The sequence below is a fragment of the Xiphias gladius genome, chromosome 7 (assembly GCF_016859285.1).
Source record: "Xiphias gladius isolate SHS-SW01 ecotype Sanya breed wild chromosome 7, ASM1685928v1, whole genome shotgun sequence".
Taxonomy (NCBI): domain Eukaryota; kingdom Metazoa; phylum Chordata; class Actinopteri; order Istiophoriformes; family Xiphiidae; genus Xiphias; species Xiphias gladius.
The window spans coordinates 3,643,201-3,670,878 of record NC_053406.1 but is presented as its reverse complement, the minus strand read 5'-3'; the positions used below and the strand labels follow the sequence as shown (position 1 = coordinate 3,670,878).

At 40.4% G+C, this 27,678-nt stretch overlaps 2 protein-coding genes across 24 annotated transcripts in view; one reads left to right on the top strand and one right to left on the bottom strand.

Moving 5' to 3' along the window:
* Positions 1-2,203, top strand: part of phldb1b (pleckstrin homology-like domain, family B, member 1b) — a 116,010-nt gene extending 113,807 nt beyond the window's left edge. For all 21 annotated transcript variants that reach the window (XM_040130837.1, XM_040130832.1, XM_040130835.1 and 18 more), the window contains one exon: positions 1,722-2,203. In XM_040130837.1, the coding sequence (XP_039986771.1) occupies positions 1,722-1,862 (141 nt within the window). In that variant the 3' untranslated portion in view covers positions 1,863-2,203. The remainder of the gene's footprint in view (positions 1-1,721) is intronic.
* A 3,442-nt stretch (positions 2,204-5,645) lies between these two features.
* The window catches only part of LOC120791489 (alpha-2-macroglobulin), a 41,004-nt gene continuing 18,971 nt past the window's right edge, over positions 5,646-27,678 (bottom strand). For all 3 annotated transcript variants that reach the window (XM_040129881.1, XM_040129882.1, XM_040129880.1), the window contains exons 21-36: positions 26,781-26,902; positions 22,669-22,720; positions 21,779-21,862; positions 21,484-21,660; positions 20,861-20,942; positions 17,125-17,281; positions 15,582-15,656; positions 14,870-15,035; positions 13,612-13,808; positions 13,305-13,520; positions 11,462-11,580; positions 9,080-9,170; positions 8,817-8,885; positions 8,549-8,654; positions 7,220-7,261; positions 5,646-5,969 (exon numbers count right to left, since the gene is read on the bottom strand). In XM_040129881.1, coding sequence (XP_039985815.1) covers positions 5,947-5,969; positions 7,220-7,261; positions 8,549-8,654; positions 8,817-8,885; positions 9,080-9,170; positions 11,462-11,580; positions 13,305-13,520; positions 13,612-13,808; positions 14,870-15,035; positions 15,582-15,656; positions 17,125-17,281; positions 20,861-20,942; positions 21,484-21,660; positions 21,779-21,862; positions 22,669-22,720; positions 26,781-26,902 — 1,778 coding nt within the window. In that variant the 3' untranslated portion in view covers positions 5,646-5,946. The remainder of the gene's footprint in view (positions 5,970-7,219; positions 7,262-8,548; positions 8,655-8,816; positions 8,886-9,079; positions 9,171-11,461; positions 11,581-13,304; positions 13,521-13,611; positions 13,809-14,869; positions 15,036-15,581; positions 15,657-17,124; positions 17,282-20,860; positions 20,943-21,483; positions 21,661-21,778; positions 21,863-22,668; positions 22,721-26,780; positions 26,903-27,678) is intronic.

Here is a 27,678-nt window from a genome sequence, read left to right as displayed (position 1 = left end):
AAGTCTGGTGCACTTAGCACAGACAGAAATACAATGGTTTAGAAAAAGTAGAGGTGATGAACGCGGCGAACGTGTGTGTGTAAGGATGAAATACATTGTGCAGTCGTCTGGCTGGTTGTTCTTCCGAAAACACATCAACAACTTCATGGGGAAAAACCCGTTTTCCCAAGCTGTGCCTCTGTTTCCTAGCATGCTAACCAGAGATGATACTTCCCCATGCTTATCGTGCGTGACACAAGAAAAGTATGAACCCATTTTGTATGAAAATATAAAACGACAGAAAGTGACATCAACATAGACAAATAAAGTAGAGACTGAAAGTTAGGCCATTTGTAGCAGAGTCGTAATTTGGTGAACATTTTAAAAATGTTTTTTTGTCATGCAGTTTGCAGAGCGTTGTTCATCCAGGTTTTGTAAAGTTGCATTAGTTCATAAATCTTCTTGGCCACTTGAGGGCAGCACAACAAGCTGAGAGCACAAACACATGAACACAGTTTATGGTTGTTAGCAAACAGTTGCTATACTTCCTCACCGTTTTTTTGACTGAAAGCAACTGTCCACGGAAGCAGGAAGTTGCAGGCCAGAGATAATAAGATGCTGAAGATGCCTCGGTGCCAAAATGCCTCACAGGAGTGAGAGGAGTTGTAGAGTTGGGGGAAAATTCTGTGTTGGCTTGTCACTGTGAGCAACATCTTTCAACTTATCCTTTAGCTTGTCATTTGTGTTCGTAGAAATATTGATTAGTGAAGCTTAAAGGATTCTGGAAATACCTTCAGAAGAGCAGCAGAAGTTGTTTATCGACCTGGGTTTTTCATTCTGATTTTATGTATTTATTTATTTTAGAAGATTGATGGACAACTCTTGTATCTTGACTTTAATTTAATGGATTACTATTACTTTATAAGGGGCATAGTCAGGGAAGAAGAGCTTCTAAAACAGCATTTACTCCACTGCGAACCAAAGTTCTCCATTTTAACGCAGGCTGATACTGCACTTATTAAACATGAATGAGCGACTGCTATCAATAACATCTCATTAGAGTCAGTTAAAATGAAGGTCTCCCCATTGACAACTAGTGTAGTTCCCATCACTACACAGTAATACACAGCAGCTTTCATTCACTTGTTGAACACATTCCTTTCTCATTTTAAATTGATAAAACTGCCATTTGGCCTCACCAGTCTACACTCAATAACCAATAATGACAAAGTGAAAACATGTTTTCAGAAATGTTTGCAAATTTATGAAAAATCAAAAACCCAAATCTTTCATTTACAAAAGTATTCAGACATTTAATTCAGCACTTTGTGGAAGCCCCTTTGGCAGCAATTGCAGCCTCTAGTCTTCTTGGGTTGGTCTCTACAAGCTTTACACACCTGGATTTGGGCACTTTATCCCATTATTCCTGGCAGATCCTCTCAAGCTCCGTCATTATGGGGTATTGAGTGTAGATTAATGGATAAAAATGGCAGTTTTATCCATTTACGATTAAATCTACAACACAATAAAGTGTGCATGAAATGAAGGGGTGTGAACACTTTCTGAAACCACTGTATACCTGAGTTTGTAAAAGGTTGAAATGAACCTCGTATAACTCAGTACCTGATGAATTTAAGATTAGGGATCAATGAAAGAGTCGTCGAGGTCTGTGAGCGCAGTGGTGGGACTGGAGTTTTACACGAAAGTTTCATCCTAGTTTTCTTTGTTTGTCCCTCCCTCAGAGCCCCAACCCCTCGCTGACCTTCTGCGTGAAGACCCACGACCGGCTCTACTACATGGTGGCCCCGTCCGCGGAGGCCATGAGGATCTGGATGGATGTTATTGTCACAGGAGCAGAGGGATACACACAGTTCATGAACTAAGAGACACATACCGCATACAGTGGTGAGAGTGCAGTTGATGAGCAAATAGTTTCGGCAGGGACTCTCCCATCACAGACTCTACAGGCCCTTCCTGTTTCCAGTCCACAGCAGACACAACGCCTTTTTTGTCACTCATTTTTAATCTCACAGTTTGATTTTACTATGTAGATGTTCACCTCCACGTTTTCTACGTGATTCTGTTTTGGATTTAAAAAGGGAGCCCTTGAAGGACACACACACTTACACACACTTCTGTATATAAACCAAAATGCATACCTGTCAAGAGACTTTTAAAAAGCCTTTCTATATTGCCAAATGGAGATCTTGTAGTTGCTATTTGTTGAACCTTTTGTATTATTTGTTTCCTTTCTTTCTATCTTTTTTTTTTTTTTTTTTTTTTTACTTACGGAGAAATTTGCCAAATGAAATAATGCCAATGTTTTGTTTGAGTGTTCCATCATGACTATGCTCAGTCTAGACAGAGAGTTTAAAAGAATCTTCAAAGAGTGTAATCATTTTAGAAATATATTAGAAGAGAATCTTATTCAAAATGTTGTACAAATCTATTAGATATAATAGAAACCAGTCAGTCAGCAAGGACTGGAGACGAACTAAGAGTCCAGCACATTTGTCTGTAACAGTGACACAAGTAAAGCACTGCATCCTCCATGTCCACAACAGTCCCCTCACCTCAGTGCTGCTCTTAGACGCAATATTAACACGGAATCAAGGGCAGCATGTACAGCCGGAGCTACATCCTAGTCATGTTATCTCACAGAGGCTGATCCAAGTTATTGGAGGTATTTTTTTTAGACTCGGACCCTCTACTAGCTCAGGAGTTCACTCTGCAGTTCGCGCTACGGTTTGTCCAACATGGAGTTTGGAGAGCCTGTACTGATCTTTAGCATTGAAACTGCTAATAAGCATTATTTTTCTGCTGAACTGAGTATATTCCAATAACTAATATGCTCCAGTAAACCCGGAAAAATGAAAAAAACATTCAGGATTAGCAAGCTTCGAAGGGACAGTTTGACATTTTGGGAAATGCAGTGTGCTCGTTCGCTTTCTAGAGGCGTAGGCCGGTTGGCGTGGCATAGCATAGCGACTGGCCGCAAGGGGAAACAGCTGGCCCGCTTCCGTTTCTAAAACTCGCCGATTAACACGTCATCTCTCGCCTCGCGGACATCTTTATCTTTGGACAGATCCGGTTTGGGCTTTCCCCCGTTTTCAGTTTTATGCTGCTGGCTCGAGCCCCACGTTTAGTGTACAGACACAAGCGTTATCAACACTATTATCTTGCTCTAAGGAAAGTGAATAAGCAGGTTTCACAAAATGTCAAACTACTGTAAGAAACCCACTTCCTTTGTCACGTCTCTGACAGATTCGGAGCTGGATCTGTCTCTCTTGGCGGGATGGCTTCCGCCGGCTTCCGGTTTTTGTGCTAAACCAGGCTGAACATGCCCTTAAATCTCCAAACTGTTAACAATTTACTGTGTAATAAAAAAAAAAAAAAGTGGTCAAGCCATGTAACAGTTGGAGGACTCGCCGGACGACGTCCAGCAGTCGGAGGTCGACTCCCTTTAAAAAAAAAATCCTGTACATTGGTGGAACCATAACGGCCACATTCTTAGTGTACTCGTGAAACGTTGAACGGGATCATCTCGCCGTGTCTGTGCGACGCCGTCATGTTGCCGCCTCACGGCGCAAGCTGCACGCGCAGCCGGCTGAAGCTTGACCCATTTGCCGAGTAGCCTTTGGCTAACCTCGACGACGAGACGACACGGCCGGGAAGCCGCCGTCACCACTGCCAGCCTGAAGCCACCAACCACTGGAGGGCGCTCACGAGGGGCCGCGCCGACGCGGGACCGCGCAGGACCAACAATACGGACTAATGCAATTCAGAACTGTGCCTTGACTATGTGCGATGCCGCGTCTGTGAGTCCGGCGCAGCCTCGCCGGGAGGCTACAATCATATGAATGCATCTTGATGCAATTCGGAGCTGTAACGGATTTGCCTGAGGTTTCCTCCTTTAAAACTGGGACGCCTGCCTGCAGCATCACTGCAGACAGAGACGTCAGAGGCCGCGATCAAACTGGGGATCCACCAGTTCACATCCATGTACCAAACTCTGAATATACAAAATATTAAAAATAGATCCATTTATCTTATTTATCTGGCATTTGCTCAGTTGAATTGATCATAATCACGAGGAGTACTCCTCAGTCTGTTCAGTCGTCTCATGTCTTCTGTGGCCCCAAAGGAGCATTGTCAGAAAACAGCGTCGTCTCAGCCCGAGCTTGGAGACTACAGTTTTTTTTTTTTTTTAAATAGGAAGCCGGCGCTTGAAAAGTTGTGGGCATTTACCAGTCAAGGAGGAGCTAATGAAAAACGCTGCGGAGTTACATTGTGGAAGGTGTAGTACTTAGTGTCCTTGACCCATACCAAAGACTGAAAGTCGTATCTCGGTTTCTGCTGAAACCCCGGCTAGAGTTTGGATTGTGCAAAAGCAGCTTAAACTAAGGAAAAAATGTTCCTAATATTTTGTACATTTAGTGGTGCGAGATGAACTCGTCCCAACTTTTTATTTGCAAAAGACTGTTTGCTGTATTGAGACCACACTGTACAGTATATTGTTCTAAGTCATTTCAAAATGTGGATGCGATTTTTGGTTACAAAAAAAAAATCAATATCAGACTCACTTGCCTCAGAAACAAAACAAACAAAAAAAAAATCTACTTTTACTTTGCTGCCACATCATTAAATTCCATCATCAGTGATTAAATCAACCAAACTCAGAGAACCTCACTTCCTGCTTTGAATCCCCACTGTGAGCTGAGGCCCGCCTGCAGGGAGGGTGGATCGAGAAATCTCTAATCTTCAGCTTTAACAGACCCCCTTGAGTGGCCGGGCTCGCCTGGCGTCTTCGTTGTCGCGTGGATTGTGAATCTATCGACGGGGCCGGTTCGTAGCGAACAGATCCCCGACGCCGTTTCCTGTGTCGTAGACGCAGGGGACAGACTAACGCTGTGAGTCTTGGGGCACGTGGAACCGGATCGTGTAGTTTCATGTGTCGGTACAGTAATAATTTATGATTGTGGTGCCTGAGATAGTGACGTGTTTACTTCTAAAACATAATTTAGAAGCGAGAACGGTGAAGAGACCTTAATATATTCTGTCCCCCTTGCCTTTTAACGTGCAAACCAAACTATTCAACACTGGCAAGGCTGTTAAATCATGTCTGTTGATAGTAGCTGGTATATACATTACTGTTGTTATCTATGTTGAAAAGAAAGGAAACTAAATATAGAGGATGCCTGAATGAAAAAAATAATCTTACTATTGAAATGAAACAGTATTGTATGAAAATAAGTACAATTTTTACTTATTTTTGTCATTTTAGAATATTTTTTTGTCAGTTACATTTTAAAATTGTATGGTAGTGATGTATCAATCTACCTTTTTTTTTTTTTTAATTACTGGTACAGCAGAACACAGAATAACTCACTTAGCACTCACGTGACTACGTTTTTTTTCTAGAAGGTAGTTTCTCTCTCACACACACACACACACACAAAATCAATACTTGGACCATACTGTGTTACTGGTACCCTGTACGTCTCATGCGTCACTTTCAGGTATGAATAATATGGATTTTGTCAAAGCTATTAAAAACAAAAACTGTTACAGAGCGTCGTCTGCTTTTCTTGAATTCACCGGGTTATAATGTGAAGGGTCCAGTGTTGAGGAGAGAGCGAGCAGTAATTAGTGTTTGGATTCTCGTGCAGACTTTGATGGTTAGACCCTTTATTGTTCATTAGTAACACCCATTTGATGACATGGACAAGCCTAACATGTAACAGGAAGTAGAACAAAAACAAAACACATTTTTTCCCTAAAATTACACAAAAACGGATTCACACAATGAACCCGCTAAAAAAGTTTAAAAAGGAGTAAAAAAAAAAAAAAAATTAAAAAATTAATAAGTCTAAGAAAAAAATAAACACCTAAAAGTTTCTTTCTTTAAGTGATTCTTCTAACTGACAGAAGTCATGTTGGGACTTTGCAGGATTTCCAGATGGATCTTTACAGCTCGTTGCTGCTGTCACCTGGAAAGAAGACAAATTGTTATTCACTTGTAAACTACACGGATGCATCCGCATCCAAAGCCACTGTTTTCAGATAAGACTCGAGACTTTTCACTCTCACGGGTCGACCAGTTTTAAGAAAGACATTTGTGCGGATTTAGTGTTAACTTAAATTCCATATGAAGCATCTAGTGGCTAGCTAATGTAAGTGGGACGAGTTGGACCAAGTGAGTTTAGGAAAAGTCAAACTATATGACAATGCTACAGGGACCAAATGTTCATCTGTCCATCTGATTACGATTAATTATTGAGAAGTTTGAGTTGCATCCTTGAAGCATATCCATACATTTGTTTCAAGTCTATCCTAACAAATCACGAACCCATATATGCATTGGAGGAGTTTTTTGATTGATGTAGTGGCTGGGAAAAAAAATTCCTTTCCTAACATGAATGTGATAAGGAACCAAATCCGCAGCCCTCATTCTGTGTAGCGATCTTATTTTGCAAAGTTAGTGTTAGTGCAAAGTGTCCTCTTTTCATTTCCCTAGACAGCATTTTACTTCGGTAGAGGGTCAGTAAATAAGACGGGAGTTCGGCGCTTTGGAAGATACTCACTAGATGTGACTAACTCAGACCGCTGACACCTCACATTAGCCTCAGCTGAACTGAAGACTAATAACTCTTTCAACATATGGGCATGTGTGCACAGTTATAAAGACAAATTTTAAAAGTATGAACACTCTCCTTTGAGGCCATAGTTTGAACTTTAGACTAGAGATTCAAGTGTTTTAAAGCCATGCTCAATTTATAGATTTCAGCTGAAAGATTCGGAGAACTTTGTGTATAAATCCCTTTTCAGAAAAAAACTAATAAATAAGTCCTTTTTCAAAATATCTGCTGTGCTGAAAAGCGCAGGTGTAACTAAATAACAATAACGATGGCTCAGTCCTGTTCAAGTTTCCCAGGAAGCCGTGACAGTGAGTCAGCATGAACAAAACCAGGAGCCTCAAACTGGAGCAGCTAAATGGAATTCAACCATCACTCATTTTATTTGCACCTGTGTTTTTGCTAGTCTGACACGTCAAGTCTGCTAATTTGCATGATATTTCTTTTCATACTCTTCTCCATAATTGATGGTTCAGATAGACTGTAATGAAACACACGTGCTTAATAAGAGGGTTACTTTTTTCTATCAAATATGGCAGTTAAATGATAAGATAGCTGAAAGACATTCAAACTATTTCACCAGGAATTGTGAGAAATTTACATACTCTCTGCGCAGGGGGATGTGTAGTCAGTTACCGCCTCATCACCTGCAAATGACACCAAAAGAAAAAAAAAAATCATTAGAAATACAGAAGTGTGATCGTGAGTTACATGAGAGGGGAACATGAGAAGAGCCAGATACAACCGTGTCACTGTCAAAAAGGAGTCAAACATTACCGCTGGCTTCAAAAAGAATTCAAACCTGTTCCCTTTTTACACACACTGTGTCAATTTAATTTTAAAATTAAAAATCGACACAATGTGAAAATTTGCTGAAAGGTGAACCGTCTGCATTCTGCAGCAGGTTCTCTTCAAGGATCTCTCTGTATTTCGCTGCATTCATCCCTCCCTCAATTCTGACCCTGTCTCTCCCTGCTGCTGAGAAAGACCCCCATAGCATGATGATGCCATCAGCATGTTTCACCATAGGGTTGGTATTAGCCAGGTGACGAGCAGTGCCTGGTGTTCACCAGAGACAGTGTTTGGAGTTCTGCCCAAAAAGTTCAATATATTTCTCATCAGACCAGAGAATCCTCTTCCTCATACTATCAGTCTCCTTTAAATGCTGTTTGGCAAATTACTCAGAGTGACTCCTGTCTGGCAGCTCTACCATAAAGGCCTGATTGATGGAGCGCTGCTGAGTTGGTCGTCCTTCTAGCAGGTTCTCCCATCTCTGCAGAGGATTTCTGAAGCTCTGTTAGAGTGACCGTTGGGTTCTTGGTCACCCCCCTGACCAAGAACAATCTTGCCCGGTTACTCAGTTTGGTCGGACAGCCAACTCTAGGAAGAGTCCTGGTGGTGTCAAACTTCTTCCATTTCACAATCAATCATTGAGGCCACTGTGCTCCTTGGAACACTCAAAGCTTTAGAAATTGTTTCATACTCTTGCCATGATCTGCGCCTCACCACAATTTTATTATGGAGGTCTGCAGAGAGTTCCTTAGACGTCACCGCTTGGTTTTTGTTCTGACATGCAGTATAAATTATGGCGACCCTACATAAACAGGTGTGAGTCTGTCTAAACTATGTTCAACCAATTCAGTTTGCCACAGGTGGTTTCTAAACAAGTTCTAGACACATCACAAGGATAATTTAATTGATGAATGGGATGATACATGTTTTCACTTAGTCATGTCAGGTTATTGAGTTATTGGGGCACAAATGTCAATTTTATCCATTTAAAACTAAATCTTCAACACAAAGTGAGCTAAAAGTGAAGAGGTCTGAATATTCTCTGAAGCCACTGTACTTTGTATTTATAGTAAAGAAAACTGAATATCAGACAGACATTGTGAGAAAAGTGCAAGAGAAAAAGAGGTTGATGAGGTTCTTACTTGTCTGGTAGTAATCGTAGACTCTGACCACAGCTGGTTTCAGGTTTCTGACGGGCAGATCCTCCTCCAGTGTCACACTGTATATCTTCGGCTCGTCTTTCTTCAGCTGCAACCACACACACACACACACACACACACAAGGCTTGTGAAATTCACTACACTTTACTATTTACTTACTGAATCAAATACAGAGATACAATGAAGATTTACTCGTTTAGGTATACTAATATTACCCCCCCCATTCAGCCAGTCAGGCAGTGTTTCCTACCCCATCTAAGTAGATATTAATGTATCCTTCCTCCACGTCCACACGTTTCACCGAAGAGTCGCTCCTCAGCTACAACGGCAAAGAAGCACAGACTGCAATCAGTATACTCAAATATAAAAAATAAATAAATAAACACTGCAGTGCGTAGTGGAATTATCAAGCAGAGGCCGCAGGGCGACAGGCGGCCGCCACAGACAGAATGTGAAAGAGGAAAGCATGTGGTAACTGGGTCACAAAATTTCTGCTCGTGCTGAATGACTGACCAGCTTCAGGGAGCTCTTATCCAGGATGTAGCCAGACAGCAGTTTGATGTTGACGATCACCATGTTGGTTTCCTCTCTCCTGCCCTGGTACCTGCAGACACACATCACACGCTAGAGACACTCACACACTGTGGACTCGACTCGCTTGAGCCGATGTGGTTTTCAGCCGTTCCTTTGCGTTTGCACCCCCCTTTCACAGTTTAAGGAACAGATGAGCAATATGTTATGGCAATATTCAATATCTTTAAATTACACTAATCTCTCAAAAGTTTACACCTATACACAGTGGTCCTGACAATTTTATCCCTGGTACACTGGAGCCTTCCAAGAACTAGACTGTTAGTGTAGATTAACATGTCTTTGTCTGCACGGTACAGTGTGTTCTAATGCGGTTAAACATAGTGCAGGCTGGAAATGTTAGGGGCAGTTACACATTTTTTGTTCTTCAAGCTGAGAGTTTCAGCACATTCAATGACACTGACATTCAATGATGGATTCTACATTAAAGTGCCAAGTCTCAGCTTTAATTTGAGTAGGTTTACGTCAATATAGGAAGAACTGTGTGGGAGATATAGCCCCTTAAACGCATACACTGCTCAGTCGCTACATTACAACTGGTAACTGGTTTTAATGTTGCGGCTGATTGGTGCAGTGCTGAAATTGCACGGTTTCAAAAGTAACTGGACACGTGGCTAAATGTTCTCTGGGCAGCGTCTGTGTGTCGTTTCAACGTTAGCTCATGCACAAAAAAAATAAAAAATAAAAAACACGTTATGACTGCATAGCAAGTCAGGAATGGTCTCCAGGACGTAGGTGGATGTGTTTCCTTGTTAGCAATCAAGGCAAAACTTCATAACCAAAAACGCAGAGGATTCACTACAAGATGCCAACCCCCGGTTAACCTGAAGAACAGAAAGACCAGGCTGCAGTTCACAAAAAGTAAGCGTTGGAGTTCTGGAAAAAAGTTCTATGGACGGATGAAATTAAAAAAATCGACCTGTGTTAAAATGAGGGAGAGAGCAAAGTGTGGAGTAAAAAGGAACAGCTCATGACCCAAAGCCACCACCTCATCTGACAAACATGGTGGTGGTTCTGTTATGGCCTGGTCATGTATGGCTGCCAATGGAATTGGCATTTATTGATGATTTCACCACTGACGCAGGCAACATAATGAATGCGGAGGTATACAGGAGCATTCTGTGCTCAGATTCAGTCAAATGCATCAAAACTCATTGGGACAACGTTTCATCGTTCAGCAGGACGACGATCCTAAACACACGGCCACGGCAACCACAGAGCTTCTCAGGGTGAAGAGGGGAAGTATCCCGGACTGGCAGAGTCAGTCAGCTGATCTCAGTCTGACTGAGCAGGATTCCACCTGCTGAAGAGCAGACTAAAGGCAGAGAAACAAGCATTAGCTGAAGGAGGCTGCCGTGAAGCTCTGGGAGAGCGTCACCATGAAAGAGAAAAAGCGTCTGCTGATGTCTGCGGGTCAAAAACTTCAGGCAGACTACAAAGGATTTTCCACTAAATATTAAATATGTTGATGTTGTTTGACTTCATGTGCATCAGTCCAGTTACTTTGGAACCCCTAAACTTTGTGCATTGTGTGTTAAAAGGGCAATATCTCGCACACAGTTCTTCCTATAATGACGTAAACCTACTCAAATGAAGCTGAGACTTGGCACTTTAATATAGTATCCACTATTTTATTTCAAATTGAATGTGCTGAAGCTCAGAGCCTGAAGAACAAAAAATGTGTAAATGTCCAAATACTTACAGTCTGGACTGTACCTTAAAGAGTATCTGAAACAGTATCTGAAAACTAAACCAAAATCTGAGTTAACAGACCTGATATCTAACGCTCAGAAATGTTTATAAAGTTTAAGTTTATTAAAAAAAAAAAATAAAAATAAAAAAAAAGGAATCAATTGTTTATGGTAAGAAGTTCGTAATGAGTGGTAGCTGGTGCAAACATTACACTAACAAAAATCTGTGATGGCTGGTTTATGTGAAAGTCATTTCAAATTTTACAGCCAGTATTTTAGCCTAAGGATTTCTGTCTCTTTTTTTCCTCATAATTAACTGTTCCAGCCACCATGTTGTTGATGCGGCCTCTTTTTGCTTTGCGTTGTATCATGGCATTGTTTGCTGATGCGGCTGGAGCAGGACTAGTTCATCTGCTGAAAGTCTCCACTGAATGCAACCTATGTATCTATGCTTGCGTTGAAGTCAACTAAAATGTCTCAATAAAATGAGTTCTAGTCAACAATGTAGCACAATCAACCAGCATGTATCGTCAGTTTTACACAAAATATGCCATAAAGCGTCAGTCATCGCGCCCCCACACACACACACACACACACACACACACACAAATACCTGACATGCACAAAGAGGATGAGTTGAGGCCTGCTGATTTTACACTTGGCCATGATGTTACTAGTGAGGTTGAAGGCAGAGAAGTCCGGGGGAGGGGGGATGTTGTAATGCATGGAAATCTGTGGAGAGACAGAACATCACAAACATCTGTTCCCATTGCACACACTCACCAGCATATCGGTGTGAAGTGACATAGTACCGATTAAGACAAGTGTCTAACTTGCTGCAGAAAGTACTCAAGCAAGCGGCGAGATAAACTGAGTTTACGCTCTCTCTGTGGCCTCTGTCGAACACGCAGATGACCTTTATTGTCAGGGCACCCGGCTGAAACGCACAGGGTCACGGTTCTGCGTGGGTTTCTTTGAATTCAAACTCCCCTCCAAATGAGCGGGAACTGAAATGTCAGGAGTTGTTCTGCTGAAGCTAAGGAATCTTCAAAGAACCGCTTGCACTCCCGTCTACCTGCAGCAGGTACAGGTTGTGTGGTTGAATTATTAACAAACTTTAATAAGTATACCACACAAAAGCACAAACCTTTCTGTTTGCCACAGCTTTTTATTCATATCTTACACTACTGTATTTTTTTTATTCTTATTCTTTTTCACCTTATTTTATCTACTATTCTATGTTATTTCTTTAAAACCTTTTTATGCATCTTTTTATACTTATGTTTATTTTATATCTTGTCTTAATGCCCCTTTATGTCTTATGTAAAGCACTTTAAACTGAGTTGTTGAAAGGTGACCTACAAATACACTTGTCTGCCTTCATAGTTGAGAATTACAAAAATTCAGTGGCATTACCATTATATATAACCAATAATATGGTTTACGTTTTACCGCTTTGTTTCTACGTGGATAAACACATTACATGAACATTTTGTGATAACGTATGTCAGAGTTAAAATATTTCACAGTTGAATTAAACATTAATATTATTAAGAGAACAGTAAAGTTTGAATAGTGACTGAAACTTAAATTTCAAAACAACCATAAATAAAATTACATTATACAAAACTATGTCAGACTTGAATTGAGAAAATTTGAAGTCAAATGTACATAGAATGCTGCCATAAAATATAATTCTGCAGTTTACCGCGGAAAATTGTTTTTATACAAAACTATCTGACACACTGTTATGCCGTAACCTCATTTCAGGCAGTAATATTAGTCCACGGACGTATCGTTAAGGCCTTCGATTACAGCAAAACTCTATGGGGCAGCTGCTAAAATGTCACTTGTCTGTGCCACTCAAGGTGGCAAAAAAAATCTTTTCGCACAGCTGTTTTTGAAATGTTCACTGTTGAAAAGGTAAATGTCTCCTCTTAATCTTTTTGTATGATAGCCACTGGTGAGTGGTAGCTATAAAGCATAACCTTGATGTCTCTGCGCATATACAAACATATATATAAAAATAAAAAAAAACATCTGTATAACGGTTTATTCATGCAATTATCCAGTCAGCCAATCATGTGGCAGCTGTACATATGCGGTTTTAGGATAAGAAGGGGACAATGAGGAGGACAAGGAAGGCCATCTCGTCTGGTCTGAACAGACAGAACGGCTACTGTGGCACAAATCACAGATAATTGTAGTAATGGTTATGGGAGGACTGTGTCACACCGAACTGTGCATCCCACCCTGTTGTGTAGCTGCAGACCAAGTGCCCATCCTGTCATTATGTTTTGGCTGTGTGTGTATTTTCCCGCTCATTTCAATAGTTTTTCTTTGTAAGTTCTCCTCCTGCTACGTTTCACCCCTTAACTTCCCTTTTAATTTTACTCTCCTACTACATATATTGGAGTGTTGACCTCTTCTTGGGCTCATCCAATGACTGTTTGTACCTGTGCCAGAACACAGCTCTGTCCCTGAGCTCTGATTGTGTACTCTCCCGGGACCTCACTCAGCTTCTCCTCCTGGTACAGCAGCCTGTTGCTCTGATCCACCGTAAACTCTTTGTTCAGGCCTCCTAATGATGTCACTGTCACTGTGGTGCTGCCCTCTGCACTGTAGGTGGCAGCGCCGTACTTAGCCAGTGCCTGGAGGGCCACCACCGTGTCCTGAGGGAGAGCGAGGTTCAATGTGTTGACCGAGTCAATTCAGGGTTAAAGGTTTCACATAAACTACCTGTGTGTGTGTGGCCTGTCCTACCTGTGTGGAAGAGAAGCCGCCGTATGGGTTCTGCTGCTGAGCGAGCCAGCGGACGATGCCAGAGGCGTAGTCCAAGCCAAAGTCTGGCATGGCTGGACCGGAGAGCAGAGCCAGCAGCACGTAGGCGGTCATCTCCACCTCCAGAGAGTCCAGGCCTTTCTCAGAAGCCCCTGCTCTGTCCCAGTGACGGGTGCCCCCTGCCAGTCAGGAGAGTGGAATCATCCATTAGTAGGTCAATAACGACCTATGCACTGCAGTTAATGTAATGTGTACATGTAGATATCCACCGTACAGGTTTTCACAGTGTAAAAGAATTTCACAGGTTGTTTTAATGTTTCAGTAGATTTCCCTAGATAAAATCATTTCCTTCATCGTGGAAATGACTATATCCTCCGTTTGTTCCACTGTCATAATACCAACAACCAAGCCACAGCTGTTACAAACCTTTTGTTTCTTTTTTTTTTTTTTAATCATCATCTTGAAAAAATAAATAAAATAGAACAACATTTGTGACACTGAGGGCAAATTAAGCTCACTTCCTTTAAATATTACATTAAAAAAATATATTAAAATAAAAAGAAAGCACAGGCAAGACGATATAAACAATATAAAAACAACAGACAACAACATTAAAAAATATTGGTGTGATTCACTCAGCTTTTAGCTTCACAGGATAACCACTCTGTCGTCTCATGAGGTTAACCTTTTACTGACACTTCAACTGCTTTCATCCATTACATAAATCGACTGATGAAAAGATTTTTATTCTTCAAAAAAAAAAAAAGAGTTCAACTGCTTTCAGATCTTGCACTGCAGCTGGCATTTTAACTCTCCTCTTCAAATGAAAAACTGTTTTACCACTTACACATCAACTGACATTCAAAGCTTCCATCGTTCATACACAATTTACTATGCTTGCTTTCAGTGCTTACATTCAACTAACATGTTTTAAGCACAATTTGTCATCAATTCTTAAGACTGCCACTTCAACTCCTTTCAGTGCTTAAACTTCAACTGAAACTTAGGCTTGTTTCAATAATTCAATTTAGACGTCTACGTCAGCTTCGTCCAGGGTTTGTAATTCGACTAGTTTCAACTACATCGTCAACTGTTTCAGTATTTCAACTATTTCATCTGTTGAAAAAAAATCTGTAAATTTTCTCCGTGAAATTCTTTTTCTGTGTCTATGAAAAAAACAAAAAAAACAACAACTGAAAAGCCAGAAGTGCATATGTTGCTGATGGTTTCACTGTCTTACCTTGTGTGTTGGACTTCTGGTGCAGGTATGTGATGAGTTTGCTCCTCATCTCCTGGTCTCCCGCCAGAGTGAAGGTGTATGACAGCAGGGCAGTGGTGTACAGGTTGTCCAGCTGGCCGGCCACTGCTTCCTTCAGACAGCTCAGACAGTTCTGTACTGTGGGATCCTGTGAGAAACCAGGCAAAGACAAAGATGAGACTGTTGTGTGCAGGAGCATGTGTGAAAGGGAGAGAACTCTAACAATCGAAACAATGGATGAGCCGGTTTCTCTGGAGGCTTCAGGGATGTTTGCTAGGCAACTTTTTTAGCATTTGTCTCTTTGAACACAAATGCAGCCACCGAGACAGACTGTTTGAAAGTACACAGACAAAAAGAAACACACGGTGTGAGAAAACACGCGTTTTGACCTCCTGTCTACAATAAAAGAATTTCTAGAAAATGAGGCATTCTAAAAATAATTCTTAACATACTGTAAATACAGGTGGCAGAAAGTTGCCTGCACAGGCAGTAAGCAGGACACAAAAATCTACCAGTGTTGGCAGACCAAGGATTTAAAAATGAACATCATTTAAGATGACTTTAAAAGAATTAACAATTAAAGTGAGGCCAGACCAATGAGTTCAACCTGTGAACACCTCACAGTTCCAGCAAGGAGAGGTCATCTACGGTGAACAGGGAAGGCTGAAAATGAGGAGAGCGACGTCCGACTCACCATGACGTTGGCATCCAGCTCCAGCATGGCGCCGGCGATGTAGGCTGTCAGGGACACATCGTCGCTCACTCCTCCCTTGTGAAAACACAGGCGCATGGCAGGAAGGGTCAGCAAAAACACAGCATGGCGTCACACTTTCAGCTCAACCTAATTTTCTTCTTTTCACTCAGTGTCATTACACTGGAAACCTGAAGATTGTTACGGTCAGTGATGACAACACACGTGCGAACGTGCAAGCTGTCTATGATTTGTTAGATTTGAATAATATTTTGGGGTGTGAGAGTTTACTTTTCTTTTGGTTGTTTTTTTCCCCCCATTTGTTACAGCAACAAAAGAGTTTCAGACTTTACAAAGCTGAACAAAGTCTATAACAATACTAATACAATATACATTTTCAAAATGTAATGATAACACGTTAAACCTCCTTGCGTTCAACTGCCTTACCCCTTTCTTACAGTCCTCCCCACATCATGACATCTGAGTACAATAATAACTAAAAAAAAAAGGTGGCATTTATTGCCTTTCTTAGTGAGAGGCCAGGAAATGAGGAGTATGATGGGGAATGACATGTTACAAAGATCCCTGTCTGGACTCAAAGCGAAGACACTGTAGTTCAAGAGTTTTCATCAACCGATTAGTTACGTCTCACACTGCAATGTGTTTGAGGTCACGTTATCCTGGAACGATGTGTGAAAATCATTAGTGTCACCGAGCACTAAATGTGCATGTTTGTTTCACTTGGTATCTAAACCGATTCAGTTACTGCTGATTGGAAGCCTTGTTTCTTTATTGCACGTATAAGCACCTGCACGATTAAGCTCTTGATTAAAATGAACTGAACGAAACCTGTGCACAGTTCAGCTCTTCTCTTCTTTCCTTGTCTGACAATAAACACAGTGATGAAACACACACTCATCTACTCTCCAATATGAAATGTAAGCGTCTTTTAAAAAGTTGTCTTCAGCTTTTATATTGCTACTGAGCCAATAGTAGGGACTGTTACTCTTCATTTTAAAAAATAAATAAATAAGATTGTTGATATAATCAAGATACAAGGAGAAGTTGTGCAATTAACCATTTAAATAGACGCATTTGCTTTAGACTGTCTTGCTCATCACACAGTTTGTGTGTTTTACCAATTACAGATAATAATCCTCAGTACTTGGCCAGTACTTGTGCCTGCAGAAAGCTTTTTATCCACAACTACTAATAAGAAACACAGGTACCTGGCCTCCCCCAGGGAAACGCCCTGTGGATACAATTGCCCTGTTCCTTACACACACTTGTGGGTTTTTGGCTGGCAATTATTTGTTTGGGATATTTCCTCTGCTGTGTGGGTGTGTGCTGCTAGCCCGCAGGCCCGGGGCAATCTCCAATCTCAGCACGCATCCACAGCTCCATGAAAAACTCTTCTCTATTCTAAGTGAACCTCACATCACATCAATTCTGTGATTATGTTTTATATAGGAAATATCCACCCAAGCAGGGATTTGTAGCCATATGTAATCATGTAAAATGTCTGCGTTCAAACTGAAGTCCTTACCTTCATGCCATTATGGAAGAGTTTTCCAACAGATCTGATGCAGCCATCAGGGCGCTGGTGTTCTGACAGCCACCTCCTTGCATCTTTAATGTGGTTGGGATGCACAAAAATGTATGGTCTTGCCCCACCAAAGGACTTCATCACAAAAGAGGTCAGCCTAGAAGGTAACACGCATGTCAACACACACACACACACACACACACACACACACACACGTTTTTTTAGAAAATAAATCTAACCATGTGTGCCTGTGTTGGTAACCCCTAAATGAACCCAGCGTCAGGACAATTGCATAACAGCCTCCTGTCTCACTCTAACACAGAGCGCTTGGCCCGAGCTGCATTTGCAACAACACAATCATATTCCTCTGAGCCGCATGCAAGCCCAGCAGTATAAAGACAGCTGGAGCAGACAGAGCAGCAAAGGCCTCTGGAAATTTAAATATCCACATCCCCTATACAGTATGTGGACAGTGTATTCACAATTTCTCATTATTCGGACATAATGCTTCTGAAGGAACACAGTTATAGACATACTACATTACTCTACCCATATTGCATTGTGCTAAAATAAAGGATAAAAATATCTTAAACTGCATTAATTTCTTTTGCCACTTGGGGACAGCAGAATAAGCTGTAAACACAACCTATCATCAGAACAATTCCTTGTTCGCACAGCCAGCAGATACAGAGCAAGAGCAAGCACGTTTCGTCTTCACTCTCCTTTTAGCTCTAGTTTGGTCTCTATCAACTCCAGAAAAAAAAATAAATTTGGCTCTTTAGCTGCTAAATGCTCCACTATGTTCACCGGCGAGTTGCTGACGCTGTCTGTCTGCTTATTGGTGCTGAGCAGGTAGTGTAGAGTGGGTTTAATAGCTTTTTTTTTTTTTTTTTTTAACTGAAAAAAGCTGGCTACCGTGACTGAACACCAGGTTGCTAAAAGCAGTGAGACTTAACCAGAACAGCTACTGGATGTTTTACCAAAACAATAAGCTAAAAAGACAAATACTCAATAGAGATGAGGGGAAGAGTAAAGTTGAGTCATTTTTCCTTCTTATTTTTTGTTTTATTATCAAAAATCTTATTGGCGCAGCTTCTAAGCTGCCTTAATTATTTTTGGCTACTTAGGAGCAGCATGAACAAGCTAACCAAAAAAAAAAAAACAACCTGGAAGATTCAGTCACTTTTTAGCTCCATCTTATTTTGTTCTCCACCAGAGCCTGAGAAAAATATCTGGCTCTATAGCTGCTAAAAGCTCCAGCAGCTAGTCGCAAACTTTGTCTGCAGCTTGGTAACAGCGAGGGGAGCCGCAGAGTTGGCTGATAAAAGTCTGGGTTTGCCTCTATAAGCAACTCCTTTCATGTTACACATAGTCCTCTGACCAATTGTTTATATAGAAAATGTCGATCAGTGAAGCTTAAATATCCATATATTTTCTCACACTGTAGTGAAAGTTGCAAAGTTCTACATCAGTGTGTTCATTGATTTTTATCCAATATCCTGATGGAATTCTAATGTAGCTGAACACTTGGGAGCCCTAGTTTCTCCAAACCACAAACACACTCCCACACACCAACTGCCAAACTGCCCAGCACCCTTTCAAAACAGCAGAGGCTTTGTTAAATCCCCTGAGGCACTGAGCTTTAAGCCCATTAAATGAAAATATTAATATTTTCTGGCAGGTTCCTCATAAAGTAAATCATTAGGAGGTGGGGGTGGTGCCAAGCAGCAGAGAGGACACAATATGTGTGTGACTCCCACTATGTCTTCCTGCCATTTTTATTCTCTCGTCAAATGAAGTGTGAGATTTGAACTGAAAATATTCAGTTTATCAGCAAAGCTCTAGATAAATGTTTTTAAAGTGTTCTGTAACTATTAATGCAACTGCAATGTTGCCATGCGTTTTACATTCATTACCTTAATATTTATTATTTTGCTATTTATATATGTCTTCAAAAAAAGATGTTGATGGGTGTAACCGCAGTGGACACAGACATGGGGCGGGATATGTGGTTCCTTTTTTGTTTACACAAAACCTATACTGTATATCTAAATTTTAAATGTATTTTGGCTTTTTATGAAACTTAAATATTTTATATAATTCCACATATGAACTATAATATAGAAACTAGTATTTCAAAATCACAAAAAATGTAATAAATACCTGACTAATATATAACTGTATAATGCACTATAATAACTTTGTTAATACTGTTGTTAAATGTTAAAAAATGTAATTATAATTTATTAACGTGCGTTAATGTTATGACGTGTGTTGCCACTGGTGTAAAAATTACAATATCATGCACAAACCAAACAAATAAAACTCTTGTATTAGTTAAATTGTTGTAATGGGTTTGATTACAACTGACCGAGAACCAACTGCTGTATGTTCATAGAAAATGTTATGACTATTATGCAGTCTCTTTAAAGTTCATTCATAGTTCAAGGTTTAGTCCCACTAGGGGAAATTTGTTATGCAGCAAGGGTTCACATAGGGAGAGAATACAAAGGACAACATCAATAGTAAATCACAAAACCAGTGCTGGGAAATGAAAATTCCTACCAAGTGAAAATGTGCAAGTGTGCAAATGTGGCAGGGTAGTGTAAGGAATGCAGCCAGAGTGCTAATTGCCCTTAAGCCTATCAATAGCACTTCGGATGAAGAGACATGGAGTCCTCCAAACCGGCACCCTGGCATGACAGCCTGAGGGCAACAGCTCAAACTCCCTCTGGCATGGATGGTCTTGGCAGTCTGATATAGAATACGCCCTCCTGAGGACCTGCCTGTTATAAATGACCAAAAGCTTGACCTGACTTTTCCCTGAGAGCTTACCGGCCACATTCGCTAGACTTCCAAGTCTATTCTTAGTCGAAAAATTTAGCTCTCCAAACCAAGCAGTACTGCAAAAGATTGAAATAGATTCAAAGAAACTTCTATTAAAAAAAAAAAAAAAAAAAAGAAAAGAAAAAAACCCTTGCTGAACCTTTTTGGGAGGTAGCATCAATATGGGATTTCAAAACAGTTGGTTATCAAGAACTGTACCCAAATATTTTCAGCTCTCCACCAGGCCAACACTTTTTATAATATAAAGTCTTTTGTTTCTGACATTTCGATGGAGGAAAGACTGATCACACTAAGCCACAAAGTCATCCACCATGGGCCCACGATCCTGTTCCTCCCCTTCGAGAAGGCTGACAATAAGAATCGTCAGCAAACTTTAAGATGTATCTGTTCTTATAGTTGCTGTGACACTGATTAGTGTACGTACTGAGGGGCGGTTTGAGGGGAACCGGTGGATTAGCTGAAGAGAATATTGGATAACTGTCACACATTGTGACCTATCAGTTAAAAAGTCCATTATCCAACCGATCAGGTTAGGATTAAATCTGAATTGGCAAATGAGCCTCTCTACGAGCAGGAATGGCTGGATTGGTACTGAATGCAGAAGAGAAATCAATAAATAAGAGTCTGGCATGAGTTTTGAGGTCCTCAAAATGCTGATACAGAAAGTGTAACAGTGTGACGACGGCATCCTCCACACTTCTGCCATGCCTGTACACAAATTATAAACGGATCTAGTCATTCCGCTATTGGCAATAAAACCTCATTCTTGTTAAGCTTCTCAAATGACATCGGGAGAGATTATTTGCAATTTCTGTGTCCCTTTATCTAGTGTATGTATCATATATCCATTCGTTCATGTTACCGAGGCAGTGTCTGAATTTTTACTGACCAGGTGTTTCCGGAGTCATCATGCTTCCCAAAGGCACTGTAGGAACCGTCATCGTGCTTGTAGGTGAGCTCTCTCTGATATCCTACAACACACAGAGCCACATGAACAAAACTATCATTTTCACCCTTCACTCCCAGAAGAAAAGGCCCCATCAGCATTAAACTAGTTATTCTCAGTTGCCATAAATGGTTAAAATTATTTAAGATTTTTTTTTGGTTTGAATTATATTTTCAACTCATTGAAGCCATTGAGTTGAATGCAGCTGTAATGCCTTTACTTGTTGATTAAAGTTTATTCAAGGTTTAATACTCAGGTGTTGACCTATACCAATGGTAATATGTAGACCCTGGGAACCAAAATCCACTATCCAGTGTCAGATAATGGACCCTATTCAGACAGACACAGTGAAGTGGGTTAAACAAATATCGGGGGGCGTCTATCTGTATGGGTCAGCTGACACTCTTTCACAACCCTCTTCTGGTCGGAGAAATTTCCCAAATCCATCCAAGTCCATCTCTCAGTTGTTTGTTTTGGGATTCATACTTTCAGCTGTTATTACATCAGACCCATCCTGCATGGGAGGGGAACACATAACTGATCTAGGGACAGTCCGACGGGCTCACCGCTCTCCAGGAAGCGCGTTGCCCTGTCCTGAATCTCCTGGGTCAGCTGACCGGTGCTATTCAGGTAGTTGAGGATGAAGATGTTGGGGGCAAAGAGCACCATGTTCTGCTCCCCACAGCCGTGCGGCATGGCCAGGAGCTTGTCCAGGTTCTTCATGGCCCGGCCCATCAGATCACCTGCAGAAGCAAACGGAGAAAGGTAAAAGAGACCAAGATTCTGCCCTGCAAACATTTTCTACTTTGCAGGGTGGAAGTATATGACAAGCTCCACGTGTCGACATGTTATGATACTAACCCAGTACAGAGACAGAGGCCCTGGCTGATCCAACCACAAACATCTCAGGCATCAGAAGAGAGATTTTCTTCTCCACCGGCCCCTCTGGCAACAGAGAAAGCACAAGAGATGACGCACAGTTAAAAAGAAATGGGCTCAGGTTAAATTTCTCTTGTTCTCTGGTAGACGTCCACAGAATAGAATACTTCCATGTCTAATGTAAGATACAACACCGGGGTTTTATTAGCAATCAACTTGTCATGCTGGAGTATGTCTGTGTCATCCTTTACTTTGCACAAGTTACGAGTACTTACTGTTGTTCTACTTTATAAAACATTTTAGCAAAGTAACAAAGGTTTTACTTCAGTACAATGTCATGTCATTTCACTCACAAAAGAAAGCATGAAGACTAAGATTGACTAAAATTACTTATTGCTACCAGTTACCAACATTCAATTTAATATATTTATATTATTCTTATTGCATTTAGGTAAGAAAAAAGCAAGGTGCAAATTAAGATACAAATAGAGTAATTTAATTAAACAGTACTGTGGGGAAATTTCAGTATAAACACTAACAAAATAAAGTTTTTTTTTTTCTTGAATAAAAATCATTACCTAAAATTCAATATGTCACTTAACAGATATGGCAACCAAATTGCACCCTCCATTTAATACGGCTAAACAAAAGTGTAGCTCAACAATAAAGAGCAGCCGATAAGAATCGATCAGTATTGAACATCTGAGAACTTCAACCTTTGACCCAGACACAGGTCTCCATGACAGAATGGCGTTTAAAAAAAACCAAAAAAAACTTATTCATCAAGTGACCTGGTTTTCAGTCTGCATTGAATTCCCACTGGGGCTTTCAGATAACGGTCACTGATACTCAGGTTGTTTGTGAACGCTCACCTGCAGGACAGAGGAGAGCATTGTGACTGACCATCTGTGGTGTTCCTTCAGCCTTGTGGAGAGAGACAAAGGAAATGTTGATGTTAGTGAATAAGATGACTTCATTAAAAAACACACACACACACACACACACACACACACACACACACACACACACACACACACACACACACACACACACACAACAAACCCTGCTGACAAGCATTGTGCCTCTATCAAAGCCTGAGATCTCAGTAGTTTATTTTGACTCAAACCCACATACAAATCGAACTGCCAGAAATACTCAGTGGAGCACCAAATGTGGATTAATCCAGAAAATAGTCCAAAGCAAATGCACCATTTGCACGTGTTTGAATAAAGTTAGCAAAAAAGTACAGCACCCACTTGTTTGAGGAATTCAGAGTCTTTTTTAAAATGAAAGAATACATTTGTGACCTGTTTTTAAAGATTTGCATTTTCGGTACGAACAGATGAGCTTGAGTCAGACCGGAAGCAGACCAACAAATTGTTTGTTTCCATCAAATGTGGCCACAATGTTCTCAAATGTAGACTAACGACAGCCTCAAAAGATTTGCCACAATCCAGTAAGTCAACAAATAACAGGAGGACATAACTGTGTGACACATTTTGTCTGACATTACAGTAGTATTAATTGACTTTTTGGCCCTTTGGGGGCGGCAGGACAAGCTGTAAACAAAACAAAGACATGTCATCATCTTGTAAAGTTGATATTGCAAATGTGTTGTTAAACTGGAGTTTTCTTTCACGGTTTGACATCAAAATGCAATTTTTGTGTATCACTGAGGTCTAATAAATACGTTAAATGCATTTCCTTCCTGAAACAGTTGCAAACCAATTTTCTTAAATTTTCATGCATTGTTTACACCCGTCTTGCTTGCAGTGCTCTTGGTACGTTACTAGCACCAACTCTCAATCAGCGAAATAGTGGGATACTGGCAGGAATGTGTAGTGCATTGTTCCCGTGTGCATCCACAGTACAAACAAAATGGAGGAAAAAAAAAAAAAATTTCATAAAAATATTGTGCCTATGCCAGTAGTGAGCAGCACAGCAAAATGGAATCTGTGCCTTTTGGACCAGCTCCAGAAATAAAAATGTGTAAAGGTTCATCACAAATGGGGTTTAAAAAAAAAAAAAAAAAAAAAAAATTTAATAAAAGTTTCCAATGTATTTTAAATACATAAAGCGGCCTACTAATAAGAACTGATGGAACTGGTGTAATTAAACATTTTTAAATGATGATGAATTTGATGATGTTTGATGATGAACTGATGTAAGATATGATGATTTTAGTTTTTTTATTTATCAAGTAAAATACTGAATATATTACATTTACAGACTGTCAAATATTAGGATTTTTATACTTTCTATTTGAGTGAATATTTTCACTCTCGGCAGGACAATATTTGCAATTCTGAGCTGTCACTTTGTGTTCTGATAAGCTTCTATAAAAGAAGAAGATATCAGTTGATCAAAAAAAGTCATAGAAAATCAAATACTGAAAACAAAACATCTCTTAGTGGCAGACCTAACAGTTTTTTGGGGCAAAGCTCTGTTTATTGGGTGAGAAATTATATATCCCGTGTTGTCAGTATTAGTGTCCCAAAAACAGATGTCTTAACATGTAATTTTCACCATTTAAAGCCAGGAGGAGGACAGAAAGAAATACAAAATTCAACAAGCAAAGTGAACACTGAATTGGAACAATACCACTAAAAAATCATGACACATGCAAAAAACACCTAACCTGGCATACAGGAGAGATGTTATTGTTGAATCTATGTAGTCTGAGACATGAATAGTACGTCCTATGTAATATTTTGAATTGAATTAGGGAGTTAAGAAGGTATTAACTTGTTTCAATTGATTATTCCACTTTGCATCATCATAGAAGCAGTGTAAATCCAGCTCCCATTTATGTTTTATAAAAGGTTGTTCATAATCAAGGCAGTTATTTCTAAGGTTGGGGAATATGAATATATCAGGCCGCTAGTATTGTTATGGATACTGATACTGATACTTAGGAATATCTGGGAATGTTTCTACAGACTTTGATCTTATCCAGTGTCTGATTTGAAGGTATTTAAAAAAATTCTTTGTTGGGAGATTGTACTTTTGGGAGAAAACTAGCAAACATATCATTTATCTGATGATTCTCAATTTTAAAAACCTTTGTCAGTCCATTTTTAAGTGTTTTGTCCACATTATGGGGTTGTTCCATAAAAAGGCATATTTCTAAGAAAGTGCCCTTTTAATCCAATGACTGAGTTGGCCTCTTGCAACAGTGTAAGGATGCTGATTGGTGATAGTAGCTACTTTTAGTTGTTAGTGATAGTAGTGATCCTCCCTCTCCCAGGAATGGTCCAGCATTCAATGGAATGGCAGTCACTTCATGTTGTTCAATTGAGATCCATTTGATTTTATTATGTTCAGAATGCAGCCAAATCCATATTGGTCTGAAATGGGATGTGAGGTAATACAATTGAAAGTTTTGGAAGTTTAGTCCACCTTTGGAATAGGAGGCCTGTAGTGTGGTATGTCTGAGTTTGGGAGTTTTCTTATGCCATGAAAAGGAGATAAGGGTTTTATTCACTCTACTCTTTGAAAAAGCAGCTTTTAGAATTGTTAAAAGGGATGCATAGGAAGAGATACATGAATGTGGGTAATATATTTTATTGTGTTTATTCTGCCAGTTAGGGATAAGGGTAAGTCCAACCACCTATTAAGGCCCAGTTTGATTCTCATAATTGTCATGGTATACCCTGTCAATTGTATTTCTAATCTGGATGCCCAGGTATTTAAACCCATAATGGTTAAGGGACCACTTTAGAGGAGATGTAATAGTATAATTATCCTGTACATCAAATGAGAGGATATTGTGCAGGTATAAAAAGGTCATCGGCATACCAAGACACTTTGTGTTCACTCAATCTAAACTTAACTTCTGTAATATTAGGGTTATATGGGATGGCAAGAGCCAGTGGCTCGGTGGCTAGGTTGAAAAGGAGGGCAGATGCTGGACATCCTTGTCTGCAGACTGTCAAGAGATATGAGGTCAAAAGTTATAATATATTGAATGATGGGATTTCTGAAGTTCATTGCTTCAAGGGTTTCAAGTAGGAGGGTTGGCTCAATCCTGTCAAGGGCTTTAAAAGCATCTATTGACACTATCAACATTGGGTGATTTTGTTTGTGCTGAGTTGATTATATGAATTAACCACCATACATTGTCAGCACCCTGTCTCTTTCTAATAAACCCTGTTTGGTCTGCATGTATGCACTTTAGAATAATATTGCCTACTCTAAGTACGATAAATTTTGCTAGTACCTTGCAGTCAGCGTTTAATAAACTAAGGGGTCCATATAGGAATTACATTTTTGTTTGTCTTTACCAGGTTTCAGAAGCAACATCAACTGTTGCCATCTCTAAAGTACTCGGGATTTCTTTTTATTCAGTGATTCTATAAATCATATTTGTGATGGGAGTGGCCAGTTTAAGAAAGTTTTATTATACTCAGCATCCAGCACCCAAACTATCCAAAAGGTCATGGGAGCAGAGCCTGACTCCGAAGTCCAGAAGTCATTAATTTTTTCCCCGCAACATCTCAGCTAGTGGGAGGCCTTGGTTTGGACCCTTGGGTCTTGACAACTCTAGCTGTCTTGTGTACATCTTCGGTATGAAACTGAGGCATGCTGAGTGTAGATTCCTTGTGACTTTGTTGGCACGAGTCATCCAACTGTTACATGCCATCTCTGGTGGTCAAAAAGAATGCAATAGAACAAGAGCTGCGACTGTAACTACGGTTTCATGAATTCTGGATGAAGTTGATTGTCACTCAATCTTGATGAAAAGATTCTTTCGGAAACTACTGCTGGGTGCCAGGCTCATTTATCAGGTCACTGACTTCACCCAGGTCTCACAGGACTTTATTACAAAAAGGTCTCGATGTCCTGCACATGCACTGATGATATCCAGGTATTATGCATTGTTCCTGCCGGTCATCCAAAATTCATTGAACCGCAGTGGCATTCGTAACTCTTGTTTTGTGACAAACCACTCTGATGTTTTGCATCATGTCTGACAGTTACTGACCTCCACCAGCAGGGTGCGGATCACTGTGTCGATTCTGCCCATTTCAGGGACAGTGGCCACCTCGTTGCCACATAGTATATCAGTCTTCAGGGCCTCAGCGCTGACCTTCAGATTCACCTCACCTGTGTGCACACAAACATGCTCTTATTCTGAAAGCAGGGGCATATTGATTACTGCTCCCTTGTCTTGTCACACAATCACATTTTGCATACGGAGGCAAAATAGCTTCACATCAGCTTTTCAATCCAACTCATTATCCTCCCTCTTCCTCCATCCCCCGTTTCTCTGTTTTACTTCCTCCCCCTGTTTCCTATTTTATTTGGCCTCATTAATCCCTATTTGTTGCTTTATTATACTGCCTCTCTCCCATACAGCTCCTTCTCCCACATCCTCCTTTCTTTCCTTCACAGCCCACAATCCTTCACACAGAGGACAAGTACAGATCACCCCCCAAGGGAGAGGTTTCTGAGCGTTTCGTCAGAGATACTACCTGACTTGTTAGTACAAGTGATTGTCAGCATTCCTCTAAGGGGGAATTAGAGGAGTGCAATTTGACATTCATAGGAGCCTAATCTCCATCCCTGCTGATGGAGGCTGATGGAAATCCTCTGCTTTCAAACCAGGCAACGTTACAGTAACAGCTGCCTTTCTTTGCTTCCAGCAGTGCAGACAAAACAGCTGTCACTGCCCTTAATAGGGATTAATTAGCTTGTTCTGTACTATCTTTGTCACTGAAAGTATATAAGATTGTATTAGATGGAACAAACAACATCATTATTTAATCTTAAAGATGTAAAAACTGCATTATATTATTGGTGACAGTTAATTGGAAAATTTCTCTGAAGTAATGAGAAGGCTGGGAGACCAGAGCTATGACTGGTTGAAACTGTTTGAGACA